The sequence below is a fragment of the Suncus etruscus genome, chromosome 2 (assembly GCF_024139225.1).
Source record: "Suncus etruscus isolate mSunEtr1 chromosome 2, mSunEtr1.pri.cur, whole genome shotgun sequence".
NCBI lineage: Eukaryota > Metazoa > Chordata > Mammalia > Eulipotyphla > Soricidae > Suncus > Suncus etruscus.
In genome coordinates this window covers 10,421,539-10,440,346 of record NC_064849.1, presented here as the reverse complement: position 1 = coordinate 10,440,346, position 18,808 = coordinate 10,421,539, and the positions used below count along the sequence as shown (strand labels likewise).

General features: G+C 41.1%; 1 protein-coding gene across 1 annotated transcript in view; it reads right to left on the bottom strand.

Annotated features, from left to right (window-relative positions):
- Positions 1-3,397: 3,397 nt before the first annotated feature.
- The window catches only part of ATF7IP2 (activating transcription factor 7 interacting protein 2), a 55,489-nt gene continuing 40,078 nt past the window's right edge, over positions 3,398-18,808 (bottom strand). The window contains exons 8-9 of the mRNA XM_049768884.1: positions 8,535-8,620; positions 3,398-3,828 (exon numbers count right to left, since the gene is read on the bottom strand). Coding sequence (XP_049624841.1) covers positions 3,415-3,828; positions 8,535-8,620 — 500 coding nt within the window. The 3' untranslated portion in view covers positions 3,398-3,414. The remainder of the gene's footprint in view (positions 3,829-8,534; positions 8,621-18,808) is intronic.

The following is an 18,808-nucleotide window of genomic DNA, read 5'->3' as shown; positions in this document are numbered from 1 at the left end:
AATGCTAGAAATCAAACCTGGGTTGGCTGCATGCAAGGCAAATGCACTTCTGCTGTGCTATTACTCTGGCCCTAAGGGGTCTGGGAATATAATTTTATAACCTGATTATAAAATTCAGCTTCCAAATGGAGGTTTTGCCATTTAAAATTTGTCAGTAATTCCAGATCAGCAATGGGACATGCCGCTAAGTCATGGCAGCCACCTTCAATCTTAGGGTAGAAGGATGTGTGTCTTGTTTTCTGGTTCACTTGGAGCTCTGACCCTTGGGGAAGCCAGAGCAAGGTTAAGTGTGGGAACAGTAGTCTGCAGACAGCAAGGGCAACAGTCAACTCTCCCCTTGCGTCCGGGTCCTCGTGAGTCAACGTGGCATGAAAAATCCATGGAAACCCAAGAACAGGGTCTGACAGTTACGTGGCAGAACACAGGGACTGTGTGATTGACCACATTGATTGGCTTGGGTGAACTAATGGGATGCTGGAGATTGAACTGGAGTCTGCCCGAGTCAGCTGCATGCAAGGCAAATGCCTTACCACTATGCTACCACTCTGGCCCCACAGTTGTAAAATTTAGTACAAACTGTCACATTGGCTTGTCGCAAACTTTTTTTTTTTTTTTTGCCTTTTTTCTAAGCTCCAGTCACAAGACTTCCTGGTGATTCCATGAGTTGTTTCCATAAACCATTTCTCAATAAATCCAATTTCTCCCCCCCCCCCATATTTTTATTATCTTTCCCTTTTATTTAAACACAAACTTTAAATTTAAATACATTGTTCATTATTGGGTTTCAAATCAATACATTTTCATCACCCATGTTCTCCCAAATCTGTCTTACTTACAGAGTTGAACACTGACACTGAGGCAATTTTCAGAGGGAACTTGCCTTTTGGAGGTGCTTGCTAGCAGGCGAGAAAGGTCTACAGCTCAAAAATGAAAAGCAGGGGCCGGGCGGTGGCGCTGGAGGTAAGGTGCCTGCCTTGCCTGCGCTAGCCTAGGACGGACCGCGGTTCGATCCCCTGGCGTCCCATATGGTCCCCCCAAGAAGCCAGGAGCAACTTCTGGGCGCATAGCCAGGAGTAACCCCTGAGCGTCACAGGGTGTGGCCCAAAAACCAAAAAAAAAAAAAAAAAAAAAAATGAAAAGCAAAAATCCTAAATCTAGTGTCTGAAGTTTAAAGCTCAAGGTCTCCTACAGGAGGAGTCACGGGGCTCCTGCAAAACCCTTCATACCAGCTGGCCCAACGGACTCATTCTGCTTTACTGGGTTCCCTCAGAAAGCGGAGACTCATCAGCTTTGGCTTCTTCCACAGTCCTGAAGGATTGCGAATCAGAGCACCAAGCTGCAGCGTGTGGAGCATGAGGGAAACGAGGGGGCATGAGAGAAACTCTGTTTGTGAAAAGCAAAGGAGACTGAGGGAGGGAAGAAGGGATGGGTAACAAGGTGCTCCACTTTTCTCCAGCCGAGTCAGCTAGAGGGATCACTCTTTTTTTCTGTCCCTTCAGTCCTGTCTGCTTCTGTTGCTTTGAGGTTGAATGAAGGTTTCCCCATACACAGTGCACGAAGCATAGCATGGAATGGGGTGCAGATTTGTAGATTTGCCTCTTCGTATCATTTCTCTCCCTTTGGCTCATTCCTGGGGTCTCTGAGAGTTAAAGACCTTGGTCTGCTCCTCCAGGACTTACATGGCTTAAATGCACTGAGACATCAGCAAACCTCCTTCCTTGTCCAATGCTCCTTGCAAGCACTTCTAGACTGGAGCCTCCCTCAGGCATTTCACACCGCTTGGGTTGTGCTCTCTCTTCAGGACTCATGAATCTTTGGGCTTCACTGAGCAAGTGAACTATGTCCAACCCCCAGTGCCCAGCCCTCAACCAGATGGAAGTACTTTTTTAAGTAGTGGTTAGGGTACCCAGATGACTGAGTCTGGGATACGACCTCAGGGGGACAACTCAGGTCATTAAATTTAGCTCAGGTGAAATTTCTTTCTTTTTTTTTTTTATTGGCTTTTGGTCCACACCTGCTGGTGTTTAGGACTTGCTTGCCCAGCTCAGTGCTAGAGGTCACTCCTGGAGTTGAGTAAACTGAGTTCAGCTGTCAAGGCGAGCACCTTAATTCCTGTTGGCCCTCTGGCCAGGTGTGATATGTTAGAGACGAGGAGCATGGCTCTTCGGGTTTTTTTTTTTTTTTTGGTCATACCCAGCAGCACTAAGTGATTGCTCCTGGCAGGCATGGGGGTACCATATAGGATGCTGGGATTCAAACCACCATCCACCCTGAATTGGCTGCATGTAAGGCAAATGCCCTACTGCTGTGCTATCTCTCTGGCCCTGGTTCTAAATTTTATCACAAGTGTAAGAAGGCACTGGGTGGGAGCCCTGACTTTTCCTTTATCATGTTTGTTCTGTTTCTTGGGCTACTTATACTAATCATGGCCACATTGTAAACAGAGCAATGCCCAGGACATATCAAACAAGAGTGCCTTAATGTTAGGTTTTTTATTGGGGGGAGGCTTTGGACCACACCTAGTTTGTGCTCAGGGGTTACTCCTGACTCTGCACTTAGGAATCACTCCTGGCTGTGCTCAAGGGACTATATAGGATGCTGTGGATTAAACTCGGATTGGCCATACTGCATGTAAAGCAAATGCCCTATCAGTGTGCTATATCACTCAGGCCCCTAACGTCATGTTCTTTTGCCAGGGCTGATGGCAGCCAGAAACCCAGAACAACCCCTGGGAACCAGCCAATTAAATTATGTCAAAGGCAGACAACTCCATTTTCCTCAAATGAGTCAATGGTTTGCCAATGCTTTTCAATGAAATATTGTATATTTTGTGTACACAACACACAATTTTAATTAGTTTTATTTTTTATATGTGTTATACATATATAAATACACAAAGATTGAGGGGAAAACCTCTAGACTATTTTCTCAAGTAATTGACACAGCTGCCCTGCACCTAAAGGAGGGGAGATGAAAAAGCAAAATTGAACAGAAGACATTTTCATTAAATTGGGCTGATGCGTCCGGGGGAAAGGAGGTTTAGTTTCTGTAAGGAGCTGGTCTCTCCTTTCCCTTTACTGACCACAATAGTGACCATAATGGTCACTAGAAGCTGCTCGTCAACTGAGAAAACTGTCTTCTGTATAGAAGCTGATGTTCTTCTAGTCCTAATATATTGAAGGCAGCACAACTCAGTGCCAAGGGTCCATGATAAAGTTTCAGAGTATACTCAGAAATCCATGACATTCAAGGTACTTACAACAGAAGGAGGACTGTCCCTACACAAAGGGTTCACAATCTGAACTGGTCCTCAAAAAGCAGCAATGAGTGATGAGGAACACTGTAAACAACTCAAACATGGGAAAACAAATGAAACAGAAACAGTACAATTCTAAAAAAAGACAAAGCAAATGTTTATGTCAGATTTTCCGAAAGTCCAGGGAGAGATTTGATATCACTGAACGGTCCATAGCGCCCAAAAATATCTTTGGATTGAATTGCAAAATAGTATTTGTTGGAAACTAAAAACTGAGATAAAGTACAGGCCATTGGGAGTGGTAAGGCCTTAATTTCTCCAATTTTCTTCCAGGTCAACTTTTTATTAGAGTTCTCGTAGCATAAAAAGAGGTGGTAGCTTTCCACTGGAGCACATTTAGGGTTGATTTTGGTGATGTTCCAGGTCAGAGCAATGCCATGGGGTCTCAATACCCGTTTCACTCGGAGCTCAGACTTCTGTGGTGGCAGCGTGTCTCGGATCTTGTCCACCAGTTCAGGCAGTGGTGGCAGAGGTTCTGGGAGGTGGGGTAGGTGTGCGAAGGACTCAGGAACCTAAAAACCAAAAACCACATTGAGAAAAGGCCAACATTTGGGCTGTATCATCACAGAAGGGCTTTTGCCTTGCATGCAGAATGACAGTGGTTCGAATCCAGGTATCCAATATGGTCCCCCGAACCTGCCAGGAGCAATTTCTGAGTGTAGAGCCAGGAGAAACCCCTGAGCGCTGCTGGGTGTGACCCAAAAAAAACAAAACAAAACAAAACAAAAACAAGAAAACTTCTCTTCAAAGCCACCTTTGTAATGTAGCTGGACAGATCTTGGTCCCCTTATGCACTCCAGGACATTTCTGCTCTTGAGAAGCTGGGTTTTTTTTTAAAAAATGTATTTGGTTTTTGGGTCACATTCTGTTGTGCTCAGGGGACCATATAAGCTGCTGGGATCTGAACCAAGATTAACTGTGTGCAAGGCAGATGCCTTCCCTACTATGCCAACTCTCCAGCCCCATCCACCATCCATCCATCCATCCATCCATCCATCCATCCATCCATCCATCCATCCATCCATCCATCCATCTCTCCTTTCTTCCTTCCTTCCTTCCTTCCTCCCTCCCTCCCTCCCTCCCTCCCTCCCTCCCTCCCTTCCTTCCTTCCTTCCTTCTTTCCTTCCTTCCTCTTTCTTTCTTTCTTTTTCTCTTTCTTTCTTTCTTTCTTTCTTTCTTTCTTTCTTTCTTTCTTTCTTTCTTTCTTTTTCTTTCTTTCTTTTCTTTCTTTCTTTCTTCTTTCTTTTTTCTTTCTTTCTTTCTCTCTCTCTCTCTCTTTCTTTCTTTCTTCTCTCTCTTTCTCTCCCCCCCTCCCTTCCTTTTTTCCTCCCTCCCACCTTCCCCACTCCCCCAAAGACTATGCACAGGCCTTTCAGAATTTCTGTTTCTACATACTGGAAACTAGAGACAGTACAATGGCTAAGGCACTAACTAGCCTTGCATGCCTCTGACCCTGTTGATCCCAGGTGCCCCATATGGTCCCCTGCCAGGAGTAATTCTTGAGCCCTGAGTGGCCCCAAACAAACCAACCCCTCAAATAAACCTCCCCAAACAAAGACCTTCTGGAATATCTGTAATGGTCAACACAACGGAGCCATCTTGGCTCCAGACCAGAGTTTTGTGTTTTGTTCTCTTAAAAACAAACTCCCAAATAACACTTTGGGATGTCTTGGGATTCTGACCAGGATTGTGTTAGGCAATGCCCAGGAAGTGTCCACTGAAATTGTTACACAGGAGTAAAAACAGGAACTCAAATAATTGATCAGGACTGAAAATAGGGCTTTTAGGGCTGATAAAGTAACTGTGAAAGGGACCTGGTGACTGAAACCACATTCCCCCCCCCCACTGGACACTGTGGAGTGCTTATCTAAGTGCACATCTGCCCTAGGAGGGTGCATTCCACTCCTTAATGGGCCTGAAGGAATATCTGGGGTTTAGGACCCCAGAATGTTGCCAGCTAATAAAACTCATTGAAATTCTGAAGTTTTGTCTCGGACTCTTGAGTCTCTCATTGCGACCCATAACAATAATGGAAACATTTTAAAAGTTGTCCTGGATGATCTTTCAGTCAAGGCTGCAATTTCAAATTCAGGGTGGCCTATCCCTAGGCTCCAAGGAAATCTTGACAATCCAAATAGGGGGGAAAAAATCATTTTTTGATTTGTTTTTGGGCCACAACCGGTGACACTCAGGGATTACTTGTGACTATGCGCTCAGAAATCGTTCCTAGCTTGAGGGACCATATGGGACACCAGGGATTGAACCCAAAAGTTCATATATTTTTAGCTTCTGGAAAGTTTGCCTCGCTTAATGACTAAATTCTGTTTCAACGACTTGGTCATTAAGTGAGGAACTGCATGTACTGTATAGAGTAGTACAGTATATGCATAGTACTTGCCAATACAGTATTCTGAATAAGTAAAATAAAAAGATCAAACTGAAAACTTCCACTTGTTTTAATTTGCATATGTTGTGTAATTTCCACACAGTACTGCAATGTATTACAGAACATAAAGTTAATAAAGTAGGTACATTAAAGCACCAAAAACCACAATACTGTACTGTAGAGTGTACAAGATGGAAAAATGACATTTAAAATAAAAAAAAATTCAGGCTATCATTTTAGCCAATGAATCCTTCAAAATCTTCATCTGTGTCATCATCAGAGCTATTAGGAGTTGCTGAAGGCCACGTAAGGGACATGATGGAGTAGAAATTGAAGCATTGGTAGTGCTTGGTGTAACTTTCCAAAAGTATCCACTTAGAGTGGTCTGCTTTGTCATTTTCTTTTTTTCTTCATATATCTTACGATAGCACTGTAAAACTTTACTCATATTTCTTTCCACCTTTGTGAATCATTCAACATTCAGATCCAAACTCTCTAGTTCCAACATAGCTGTATTCACTTTTGAGAACACACCAGCTAATCCCTTCACAGTAAATTTCTTTGGTACTTCTTCCACGTTTTCATTTTCTTCTTCCTTTGCCAGGTTCTGCTGTGCTTCCAACTCTATTAAATCTTTGGTAGTTAGCTCTCCCTCCCTGTACTGCACTAATTCCTCAATATCTTCCACCTCAACATCTAAATTAAGCACTTTAGCAAGTTCCATAGTTGTTTTATTTATGGCATCAACATGTTCACCTTTCTCAAAAATTGCAACATCGTTCACAAAACGTTTTAGGCATTTTTTCCATATGCCTTGCATACACTTTTCTGTCACTCCCTTCCAAGCGGAATCAATGTTTATGCAGTCTAAAATATAAGATCTCCAGAAATCACGGTGAGTTGCTTCATCATTTTCTGTTGCTGCTACAGCTTTGGAAAAAGTTGTGCATAAATAGTATGCTTTAAATGTGGCTATGGCCCCCTGATCCATTGGCTGAAGAATTGAAGTTGTGTTTTTTTTTTTGTTTTTTTTTTTGTTTTTGGGCCACACCCGGTGACGCTCAGGGGTTACTCCTGGCTATGTGTTCAGAAGTCGCTCCTGGCTTGGGGGACCATATGGGACGCCGGGGGATCGAACCGCGGTCCGTCTCCTAGGCTAGCGCAGGTAAGGCAGGCACCTTACCTCCAGCGCCACCGCCCGGCCCCTGAAGTTGTGTTTTTAGGTAGATATATTGTCTTTACATCTGGGTTTAGGTCATCAAGATACTGGGGATGGCCTGGAGTGTATGGAGCATTATCAAGCAGGAGGATAATTTTAAAAAGAATGCCCTTTTCTTGGCAATAGTGCTTCACTGAGGGTATGAAGCAGTGGGTGAACCAATCCTCAAATAAAGCTTGAGTCATCCATGCCTTGTTATTTGCTCGGCAGTAAACAGGCAGAGTGTTCTAACTCCCTTCAATGCACGTGGGTTTTCAGAGCGATAGATAAGCAAAGGCTTCAACTTAAACCGGGTAACATTTCCTCCCAACAACAATGTGACCCTGTCCTTAAATGCCTTAAAGCCAGGCATTGTCTTAGCTTCTTTGTGTATATAGGATTTTTCAGGTATTTTCTTCCAAAAATGTCCCGTTTCCTTCACATTGAAGATCTGTTCTGGACAGTAGCCACCTTGCTCTATGATTTTATCAAGTTGGTCAACAAATTTTTCTGCTGCTTCTACATCTGCACTTGCTGCCTCACCACTGACACTCTGATTATGCAGGTTGAATCTTCGAGAAAACCCTTGAAACCATCCGTTACTTGCTGTAAAGGTTTCGGTTGATACTTCACCACTGCGTGCTTGCAAAGTCTCAAAAATATTGAGTGCCTTGGCTTGAATTACTGAAAGGCTCAATGGCATTCTTTTTTGAATCTGGTCATCAAACCAGATAGTCAGTAACTTCTCCATATCATGAATTAGGCCTTTCCGCTCTCTAATTACTATGGCTTTAAAGCCTGTTGATGCTTTCACTGTCTCTTTTACTCTACTTTTATCCTTAAGGATTGTTGAAATGGTTGAATGTGCCAGCTCCAAGTCATGTGCTATCTCATGGACTTTTTTGCCACCTTCCTAATCCTTTGTGATCTTCATTTTCTTCTCAAGATCAATAGTCTTCCTTTGTTTCTTGGCATTTTCTGGTGAAGCCTTGCTTTTCCTTTTTGGAGACATCTGGGGTAAAGTACAATACAGAATAAGGTACCCAGATCACATATAATTTGTATACCTGAAGAAAGAGCTTTATAAACAGTTACACTGCACTGTACATACTGTAATGTACTATATCTGTATTGTATATTGTCACACTACTGTGCTGTATTGTGTGGGCCTGAGAGAGATCCTGGGCTGTATACAGTATAGTTGTACTGTACATACAGTACAGTATAGCTGTTTATAAAGTTTTTTCTTTGCATGGCAAAAAAATAATTTGCTGCTGAAATATGAATACTGACCAGGAAAACAGCAGTACCGGACGGACCTCAGAATGGTGTACATCAGCCATGAATGACGTTGAGATGCAGGGCCGCTACCACGTTCTAGCATGTACCGTCGGTGAGATGGTCATAAGTGTGAGCGGTCGTAACGGTGAAGAGATGGTTCTAAGTATGAGCAGTTGCTAAACAGGTAGGTAGTTAAGCGAAGGGTATCTGTATTTTAATTGTGTCAATAGCACTCAAGGGCTTTCCAAGCTAAAATGCGACCTGCAACTTACATGACTTGCACCTGAACATAGGGGACTTAAGTTCAGTCTGAGTGAAAGACTCTCCTGTACAGAGGAGTTCAAAAGCATTACCTGGGTTGTATTGAGAGACAACAGGCTGGTCTCTTTTGAACTTGAAGCAGTTTCTGCAAATGACTCCATGGCAGACACTAGATTTTCTGTGAACACAAGGTTTGAGAAATAAAGTCAAGCTGCAATAATTAATATTCTAAGTTTTACACCTTAGATATAAGTATAAACTAAAACTATTTTTTTAAAACACTGTAAATATATCAAGATATACTTTTGATTCCAGTTCAAAAACCAAAGGCATTAAACAGAATTTTCCTTTCATGGTACAAATACCCCTCCACCCTCACCCGAGAAAACAGTGTCACTATGCAGCTAAGAACTACAGGCAGTTACACATGGAACAGGAGTCTATGTGGAGCAATCTCCTGGGATGATTCTGCTTTCTAGGGCCAGTAAGGATACGTTGATTTCAACTGGGTGAGCACAATGTGATATGTACAAATCCTGGAAATTCAAACTAAAAAAAAAAAAAAAAATCACTCAGAATGATCCAGGGTAGTAAGAGTAGCCTTGGAGGTGCAAAAGGGACTGTTTTCTGCTTATTTGCTTAAATGTAGATTTCTTGGGGGATATATATATATATATATAATTTTTTTTTTTTTTTTTTACCATCTGTAAAGGGGGCAGGAGGCTGTACATTTGAGAATCTCTAGGTTCTAGGACTTTTGACTACTAAAATCTATTTCCTGGAGGGAATTAGGTCTAATTGTGAACTGTAGTGCCACAGCCCCAGTTTAGAGGAAGCTAAAAATTAGCAATCCTGTTGAGAAGGCACAAGGTAGGTAGCCCCTGTGACAGAGGCAGTGATAATGGATGGCATGGCTGAGACAGGTCCTCAAGGAAGACCCACTTCCCTGACAGAGCTCTGGCATAATTCAATATAGCCTACTGATAGTCGTGCGGATTTTCTGGTCTAAATATGCATCTCCTTTCTGCTGTTGCTAAGATGAAAGAATTAGTACAGTCAAATGCGGCCTTGATTTACTAGCATCAGAAAAATGTAAGGAGGGCCTGGAGAGATAGCACAGCAGCGTTTGCCTTGCAAGCAGCCGATCCTGGACCAAAGGTGGTTGGTTCGAATCCCGGTGTCCCATATGGTCCCCTGTGCCTGCCAGGAACTATTTCTGAGCAGACAGCCAGGAGTAACCCCTGAGCAACACCGGGTGTGGCCCAAAAACCAAAAAAAAAAAAGTAAGGAAACTTTGAAATAGCATACTGTAGAAAGGATGTCCTGTGCCTTTAAACCCTATTCCCTCAGATGAAAGGAATGTTCAGAGACACACCAGGTAACTTGCTAATCTTTTAATTTACATTGGAATTGACACCAGGGGTTTAGCCTGGGAGTAGAACTTTGAACTGTTAATGGAAGAAAGCCTGTCCTTTTGATTTCAGGAAAGCTTCTGCTTCAAGTAGAAACTCTCTTTTGTCCCCTAATTAAAGTTTATCTTTTAAGAAGATGTATAGGGATGATGTAACGCTCAATAAAAGGCCTGCAAATTGTCAGAAAAAATTGTAGATCAAACAGAATGTACAGATAAGCTTTTGCTCTCAAGTATAAGCTTTACATTTACAGAAAAACAAACATGAGCTTTCACACACCGCAGAAATCATAATGGTTTGTCAAAAATAAAAAAATCTAGCTTAAATATCCTGCAGTAACATTCAATAAACAGAGTGAGATTCAACCTTACTTCTGAGAGTCTGGTCTTTGTTCCCACCACAGACTTTTACACCCACCTTTCTAAAGGGGGACTCTGCAAATTCCCTTAGTGTCCAGGTGGCACTGTAGAAACAATGAGAGGAAGGGGGACACAAGGAAGAATGAAGGTGAGAGGGATGGTAGGAGAAAATGGAAGGAGAGGACAGTGTAAATGTGAGCAGAAGGAGCTGGAGCGGTACAGCGGATGTGAACAAAGGGGGATGGATAGGCAGGGGCTTCAATGGAAAGTAGCAGGGCTGGTTGACTCTGAAAATAACAGGCAGTAAAAAAATCTTAGATCCACTATGTATACAGTGCTTTAACTGACATACTTTATGAAATCTTCCCAGTGAAATTTAATTGTGTTCTTTTTTTTTTTTTTTTGGTTTTTGGGTCACACCCGGCGGTGCTCAGGGGTTGTTACTCCTGGCTGTCTGCTCAGAAATAGCTCCTGGCAGGCACGGGGGACCATATGGGACACCGGGATTTGAACCAACCACCTTAGGTCCTGGATCGGCTGCTTGCAAGGCAAACACCGCTGTGCTATCTCTCCGGGCCAATTGTGTTCTTCTTTTGGCTAACAATAATCAAGCTTCTGCATTGTGTTTCAAGGTTAATTTATCAATCTATTTACTACGTTATAGTATTATCAGTATTATCCTCTGTATAATAATACCAATACTATCCTCTGTATAATAATACCAGTATTATCTCCTCTCTAGAGGAGATAATGATCAGTTTTATGATAAGAATCTACTGGCTTAATTATTGAGAACTAGGCAGGTAAAATTAATCTATAGGTTAATCATCTCACAAGAGCTGATCCAAAATAACCAAGTGAAGTTTAATACTAGAAACACTTCTTACAATGTTCTATAACCAACATCTTTTCATTCAAGTTACTAAATGGGCCTTTGTAAACACTCCTCAGACTTTTACCCTTACCTACATAAAAAAAATACAAATGATTATTTCACTCTTCTATTCTCTAAGCAACAGAAATCAATAGCTTATCATTTCAGGATTATCTAGGTAAGAGCTGTGGTCTCAGGCTTCAATTTAACCCTTTGGTGTTTTATTTCTCTGCTTATATATGTATTTTTCTGCTTGCACATATATTTCTTGTGTTGTTTTTGTATTTCCCTGTTTATGTACAATATTTGCATATGTGCTTATGCTTGTATAGGGACAAACATACATTCTGTTTGGGTCCGAAATCAAAGGATGAAACCACACAACTTGAGTAAAGCTGAACAAAACTTTAATTTGTCTGCCTAACTAACCAGGTCAGGGTTCTCTCTCACAAGAAACAAACCCTGCCTACATCATAAAGATTATATAGGGAAGGTATATAGGGAGGTTCTAGCTTTCTTCTGATCTTTAAAATGATTGGCTATTGTCTAGGGGTACCTTCTTACTGCTTGGGACGGTGTTAATGGAAATAGGCTTAAGGAAACCTAGCAGGTGAATTACACCATGTGGCCTTTATAAAATGATGTCTTTTTGTTCAGAACAGAAGCGAAGCCAACCATGTGGGCTTTACAAAATGTTTGAAACCCAGGAACCCACAACAGGCAGCCATTTGCACCCAGCTCAGAGTACCAAAGAGGGACATTGTTGGTTCGATGTTTCAGTCTCTTCCTTGGAAAGACCAGCTTCCCAAGTTAGCAGCCTAGAACCCAACACTAAAGTCCTAGGATGGAAACAAGAAACTGCCTGCTGCCATTTTGGAACTAAATTACTAAACATTCTTTAACCTAGCAGAACCAAATTGTCCTTATGGTACTTATTAAAGATCTTGAAACCAATTTTATTTTTTTTTATTTAAACAACTTTATTACATACATGATTGTATTTGGGTTTCAGTCAAGTAAAGAACACCACCCATCACCAGTGCAACATTCCCATCACCAATGTCCCAAATCTACCTCCTCCCCACCCTACCCGCGCCTGTACTCTAGACAGGTTTCTATTTTCCTCGTACATTCTCTTTATTAGGATAGTTCAAAACATAGTTATTTCTCTAACTAAACTCATCCCTGTTTGTGGTGAGCTTCATGAGGTGAGCTGTAACTTCCAGCTCTTTTTTCTTTTGTGTCTGAAAGTTATTATTGCAAGAATGTCTTTCATTTTTCTTAAAACCCATAGATGAGTGTGACCATTCTGCATCTTTCTCTCTTTGACTTATTCCACTCAATATAATAGATTCCATGTACATCCATGTATAGGAAAATTTCATGACTTCATCTCTCCTGATGGCTGCATAATATTCCATTTTGAATATGTACCAGTTTCTTTAGCCACTCGTCTGTTGAAGGGCATCTTGGTTGTTTACAGAGTCTTGCTATGGTAAATAGTGCTGCAATGAATATAGGTGTAAGGAAGGGATTGTTGTATTTAATTTTTGTGTTCCTAGGGTATATTCCTAGGAGTGGTATAGCTGGGTCGTATGGGAGCTCGATTTCAGTTTTTGGAGGAATCTCCATATCGCTTTCCATAAAGGTTGAACTAGACGGCATTCCCACCAGCAGTGGATAAGAGTTCCTTTCTCTCCACATCCCCGCCAACACTGCTTGTTCCCATTCTTTGTGATGTGTGCCAATCTCTGGGGTGTGAGGTGGTACCTCATAGTTGTTTTGATGTGTATCTCCCTGATGATTAGTGATGTGGAGAATTTTTTCATGTGTCTTTTAGCCATTTGTATTTCTTCTTTGTCAAAGTGTCTGTCCATTTCTTCTCCCCAATTTTTGATGGGATTAGATTTTTTTTTTCTTGTAAATTTCTGTCAGTGCCTTGTATATTTTGGAGATTAGCTCTTTGATGGGTATTGGGTGAATAGTTTCTCCCACTCAGTGGGGGTCTCTTGTATCCTGGGTGCAATTTCTTTTGAGGTGCAGAAGCTTCTTAGTTTAATATATTCCCATCTGTTAATCTCTGCTTTCACTTGCTTGGAGAGTGCAGTTTCCTCTTTGAAGATGCCTTTAGTCTCAATGTCCTGGAGTGTTTTACCTACGTGTTGTTCTATTTATCTTATGGTTTTGGGTCTGATATCGAGGTCTTTCATCCATTTGGATTTAACCTTCGTACATGATGTTAGCTGGGGGTCTAAGTTTAATTTTTGTAAGTGGCTAGCCAGTTGTGCCAACACCACTTGTTGAAGAGGCTTTCATTGGTCCATTTAGTATTTCTTGCTCCTTTATCAAAAATTAGGTGAATGTATGTCTGGGGAACATTCTCTGAGTATTCAAGCCTATTCCACTGATCTGAGGGCCTGTCTTTATTCCAATACCATGCTGTTTTCATAACTATTGCTTTGTAGTAAAATTTAAAGTTGGGGAAAGTAATTCCTCCCATATTCTGTTTTCCCAATGATTGCTTTAGCTATTCTAGGGTGTTTATTGTTCCAAATGAATTTCAAAAGTGCCTGATCCACTTCTTTGAAGAATGTCATGGGTATCTTTAGAGGGATCACATTAAATCTGTACAATGCTTTGGGGAGTATTGCCATTTTGATGTTAATCCTGCCAATCCATGAGCAGGGTATGTGCTTCCATTTCTGCGTGTCCTCTTATTTCTTGGAGCAGAGTTTTAGTTTTCTTTGTATAGGTCCTTCACATTTTTAGTCAAGTTGATTCCAAGATATTTGAGTTTGTGTGGCACTATTGTGAATGGGGTTGTTTTCTTACTGTTCATTTCTTCCTTATTACTATTGATGTATAGAAAGGCCATTGATTTTTGTGTGTTAATTTTGTAGCCTGCCACCTTGCTATATGAGTCTATTGTTTCTAGAAGCTTTTTCGTAGAGACTTAAGGGTTTTCTAGGTAGAGTATCATGTCATCTGCAAACAGGGAGAGCTTGACTTCTTCCTTTCCTATCTGGATTCCCTTGATATCTTTTTCTTGCCTAATCACTATAGCAAGTACTTCCAGTGTGACGTTGAATAGGAGTGGTGAGAGAGGACAGCCTTGTCTTGTGCCAGAATGTAGAGGAAAGGCTTTCAGTTTTTCTCCATTGAGGACAATATTTGCCTCTGGCTTGTGGTAGATGGCCTTAACTATATTGAGAAAGGTTCCTTCCATTCCCATCTTCCTGAGAGTTTTGATCAAGAATGGGTGTTGGACCTTATCAAATGCTTTCTCTGTGTCTATTGATATGATCATGTGATTTTTATTTTTCTTGTTGTTGATGTTGTGTATTATGTTGTGTTGGAGGCTATTAGAGCTAGAGAGCAAAATGGAGTCTCTGATGCCTGAAACATAAGGCCTGTGTACGTGACAGGTGGCCAGGTGCCATTGTGGCATTTACCCTCTGGACCTAAAAGAAATGTTAACCAAACAAGTCAGATGTCCCAGTAAACCGCTGGAGTTGATAAGATAAGATCACATCCTGTTAAGCTACCATTGTGAAAGAATGTCTGTATGATATAAGGGTATGCTGTAAAACTGGAAAGTCTATCCTGCATGACCCCCCTATTTTTCTATAGATGCCATGAAAAAGTACTGACTGTTACTTCTGTATTTTGCTCATCTATAAAAACTAGTCCCCTTTCAATAAACCTTAGCTCTTGATCAGCAGGCTTGACTTGAGCGCATTTCTTTCTCAGCCTCTTTCCTCCTTTTTAGGTCGGATCCCGCTCATGACCCACAAATTACTTCATGATCCTCAGTCCACCCTGCGGGCAGGGTCCTAGGGGGTCGTAAGTGGCGCCCAAATGCGGGGCACGAGACACGGACCACCGACCGGACGGCATCACGAAGCGTGTCTTGAGAGCCTGATCATAAGACACCGGTAAGACCCAAATTTGGGCAGGGTGCAGATAGGTTAGCCTAATAGTAGCTACTAAAGCCACTGTTCCATAGTCCCAGAAAAATGGGAACCACTATAAATAAAGATATATATAGTCCCTTTAAAGATGGGGACCACTATAAGTAAAGAGGAAACCTTTGTAAAAAACATTAAAAAGGCACTGGCTGAAAGAAATGTTAAAATCAAAAAGAAAGATCTCATAAAATTTTGGTAAAGAATTAGCAGAATATTTTGAAAAATATGGAAAAGAGAAGGATAAGAAGGTCATGCAGTTCTATTGAAATATTTTAGAACAAATAATCACTGATGCAGATTCTGATCCCTTTAAAAAAGGAAATCCTTAAGAAAGTTGAAGCGCATATTGATGCTGCCTCTCACAGTCAATCCAGAGCAAGCAGCCTTGCCGATCGCCCAGGCAATCTTTTGTTAAATGACTGCTCAAGTCCCATACATCCCTCTAAAGGTTTTTATCCTATCCTTGCTAATGCTCCTGTGGCAGATGAAACTCTTGATCCTCAAGATGTTTAAATATTGGAGGATGAAGCTGCCTCCTATGATCACAGGCAGTACCCTGCTAGGGCAGCCCCTTATAGACCTAGATCAAAAAAAAAAAAAGGAGTTGGAGGATTGCCTGCAAAAACTAGAAACAATCAAAATACTAGAATTTCAAGTCTCCCAGCTTCAAGCTGGCCTAGAGGGTTGTAAGCTCCAATTCCCAATCTTTGCTTCCCAGGTACCAGTCCCCCCAGGTGAACAGGCTGCTGTTGGGGACGCTGGCACTGCTGCGCCTCCGGACCAACAAGCCCGGGCTGCTAGACGCCTCGGCCAACAAGCCGCTGGTGCTGCAGGCAATGCGGCTGGGGAAGCCAAAGCGGCTAACTCCCCAAACCCAGATAACAGACCCATAATGAGAGCAATTCTCTTTCATGCTGTACGAACTTATGGCATCCAAGCTCCTTTCACTTTGTCCTGCCTTGATGCGGTCAGGGAGGGAGGGAGAACTGCTCCCACATGAATGGAGAGAAATTGCTAAAGCCACCCTCTCCCCTTCTAATAACCTTTTGTGGGAAACTTCTTTTGCCAACATCTGTAAAAGAATGGCTGAGGAAGGCAATAGAGACCCTCAAGCAGCTGATTTACTATATGCCCAACTAACAGGCAGAGGAGACTTTAAAACACCAACTAATCAACAAAATCTTCCCTCTGCTGTCTTAGTTCAAACATATGCAGCGGCCACACAAGCTTGAAGAGCGCTGCCAAAAGGAGGACAAATTATCACCCTTATAACTCAAGTCCGCTAAGGACCACAAGAACCCTATAATGAATTTCTTTGTATACTTTTAGAGGCAGTAGAACGTTCCTAGGCATTTCTGACAATAATAACCCTTTAGAGCTGCCCAACAGTTAGTGCAGGAGCAGTTGGCAGCTGGACACATAGATCCCTCCAATTCTCCCTGAAACATACCCATTTTTGCTATTAAAAAGTCAGGAAAATGGAGATTGTTGCATGACATAAATAAACAATACCATGGTCCCTATGGGAGCCCTCCAAAAAGTTCTCGTTTTGAATATCAAAACTTCAGGTCAGCACAAACAGAAAGATAAAGTCCTGGCCCCGCTCAAGGGAGAGGCCATATACCCCCAACTCACTCAAGGTCTATTTTTCTTTAAGATCCCGATAAGCTAGCCACCCCCCCCCCCCCATCCCTTAGGGTAGGAATGCAGCCCTATATGTAATGCTTACCCTGTATAGTAAAGGATGTAACCACCTCCCCTAGGTTTTTTTGATATGTAACTTCCCTTAGGTTTTTATGGTTGTCTCTCTGTTGTGACAAATGTTCCTTTCTCCTAACTGAGTTAGGATGCCTGAGTTAAAATGCTTTTCTAAGATAAAGACCACAGTTGGTAAAAATTATGAGGTTTTAAAAGTGTTCAAAAATGTTATAATAAGCCCCTTAATCTATGCAGAGATAGAGTATAGGTGGCATATTCTATACCTGTATTTGAGACAGTAAGTTTCTGTGTAGTCAAAATGCAGACAAAAATTTTGGAGAAAAATTATCACTTCTCTCTTCAAGTTGGTAAAATTTGGTTTAAGTTCAGCAGAAATAGTGCTTTGTCTTTGTGGTTACAAGTTTGATTGCTCTGCTAAATATGGCAGAGAGTGGCGGGGGTAGAATTAAAAAGATTCAGGAACTGTTCATGTGGAATTTATAGTGAGAATTATTGTCAGAATTTTGTTGTGTCTCATAAGAGGCCTGAAATAATTGTAAAGTTTGTGAATTAAATTATGTGGCATAAGTGTGCCTTTTTTTTTTTATTTTAGTTTTTGGTTTTTGGGCCACACCCGGCGGTGCTCAGGGGGTCACTCCTGGCTGTCCGCTCAGAAATAGCTCCTGGCAGGCACGGGGGACCATATGGGACACCGGGATTTGAACCAACCACCTTAGGTCCTGGACTGGCTGCTTGCAAGGCAAACGCCGCTGTGCTATCTCTCCGGGCCCAAGTGTGCCTTTTCTAAAAGCATTTGTGTAATTAAGTTTTGTGCATTGGATGTTGTAAAGTAATTATTAAAACATTGGAAATTAGAAAACCTTCTAAATTCAGGTCTGTAAGGGTTAAAAAATTCTCTAGACAGAAAAAGCAACAGGGAGATAAGTGCACTAACCTTTCTTTGTTTATGCCTCAGAAATTTTAGAGCAAGATAACAACTCTATCACTTGCAAAAAAATTTTTTTTGAATCTTTTACATTTCTATTAGAAAATTATTTTTGATCTTAAGAGTATATGGAAAATGTTGTGGTTAGCCTTTTTTAAAGTAATATTGTTAATTAATATTATAAAAGTAACTAAATTTTATAAGCAGGTTGACAACAAGTATCAAATATAATTTTGGTCTTAAGCTCTAGGTGTGGAAATGCATCAGATGTCTTTATATTTTATAATGATCTAAACATTTTGTTGATTTGGTATATAATATTTTTTTACAAATTATTCACTTGAAATCTTCAAAGTAGGAACAGTTGTTTTTTAAAGTCAGTTTTTCATACCTTTAATAATCATAGTTCATGCTCTTGTGTTTAATCATAAAAATTTTAACACTTTATTGCAGCTGTCTTACTGTTCTACTGTGAAACTAATTTAAAGAAAACCTGTTCATTTACAGCAGATGATATCATACTTCAGAGTAGAGACTCCTTCTACAGTGCTCATTAACCATTTTACTTAAAAAATTTTTAACTGCTTACTGAACATTTTACTTAATGTTCTAAACTTCAAATTAGGATTGTTTTAAAAATGTTTTGTGCTAAATCTAAACCTTAAAGCTTTTATTTTCAGCAAAGTTCCACTCCATCTACATTAAGTACTTCTAAAAACTGAAAAAAAGTTTTTCTACAAAAAATTTTTTTCGGGGCCGGAGAGATAGCATGGAGGTAAAGCGTTTGCCTTTCATGCAGGAGGTCATCGGTTCGAATCCCGGCGTCCCATATGGTCCCCCGTGCCTGCCAGGAGTAATTTCTGAGCCTAGAGCCAGGAATAACCCCTGAGTACTGCCAGGTGTGACCCAAAAACAAAAAAAAAAAATTTTTTTTCTTACAAATATGCTGGCTAAAAAGCGCTTGTCCAATTTTACCCGGGTCAATTTTTCTAATGTAAGTTTTGGATCGATCCTTTAGTCTGTTCATGTGTGTGTTGTGATGAATGAAAGTGGCTAGGAGCATAAAATGTTGTGTTTAGTGTTGTTTTGTTTTGTCTGTTTATTTGTTA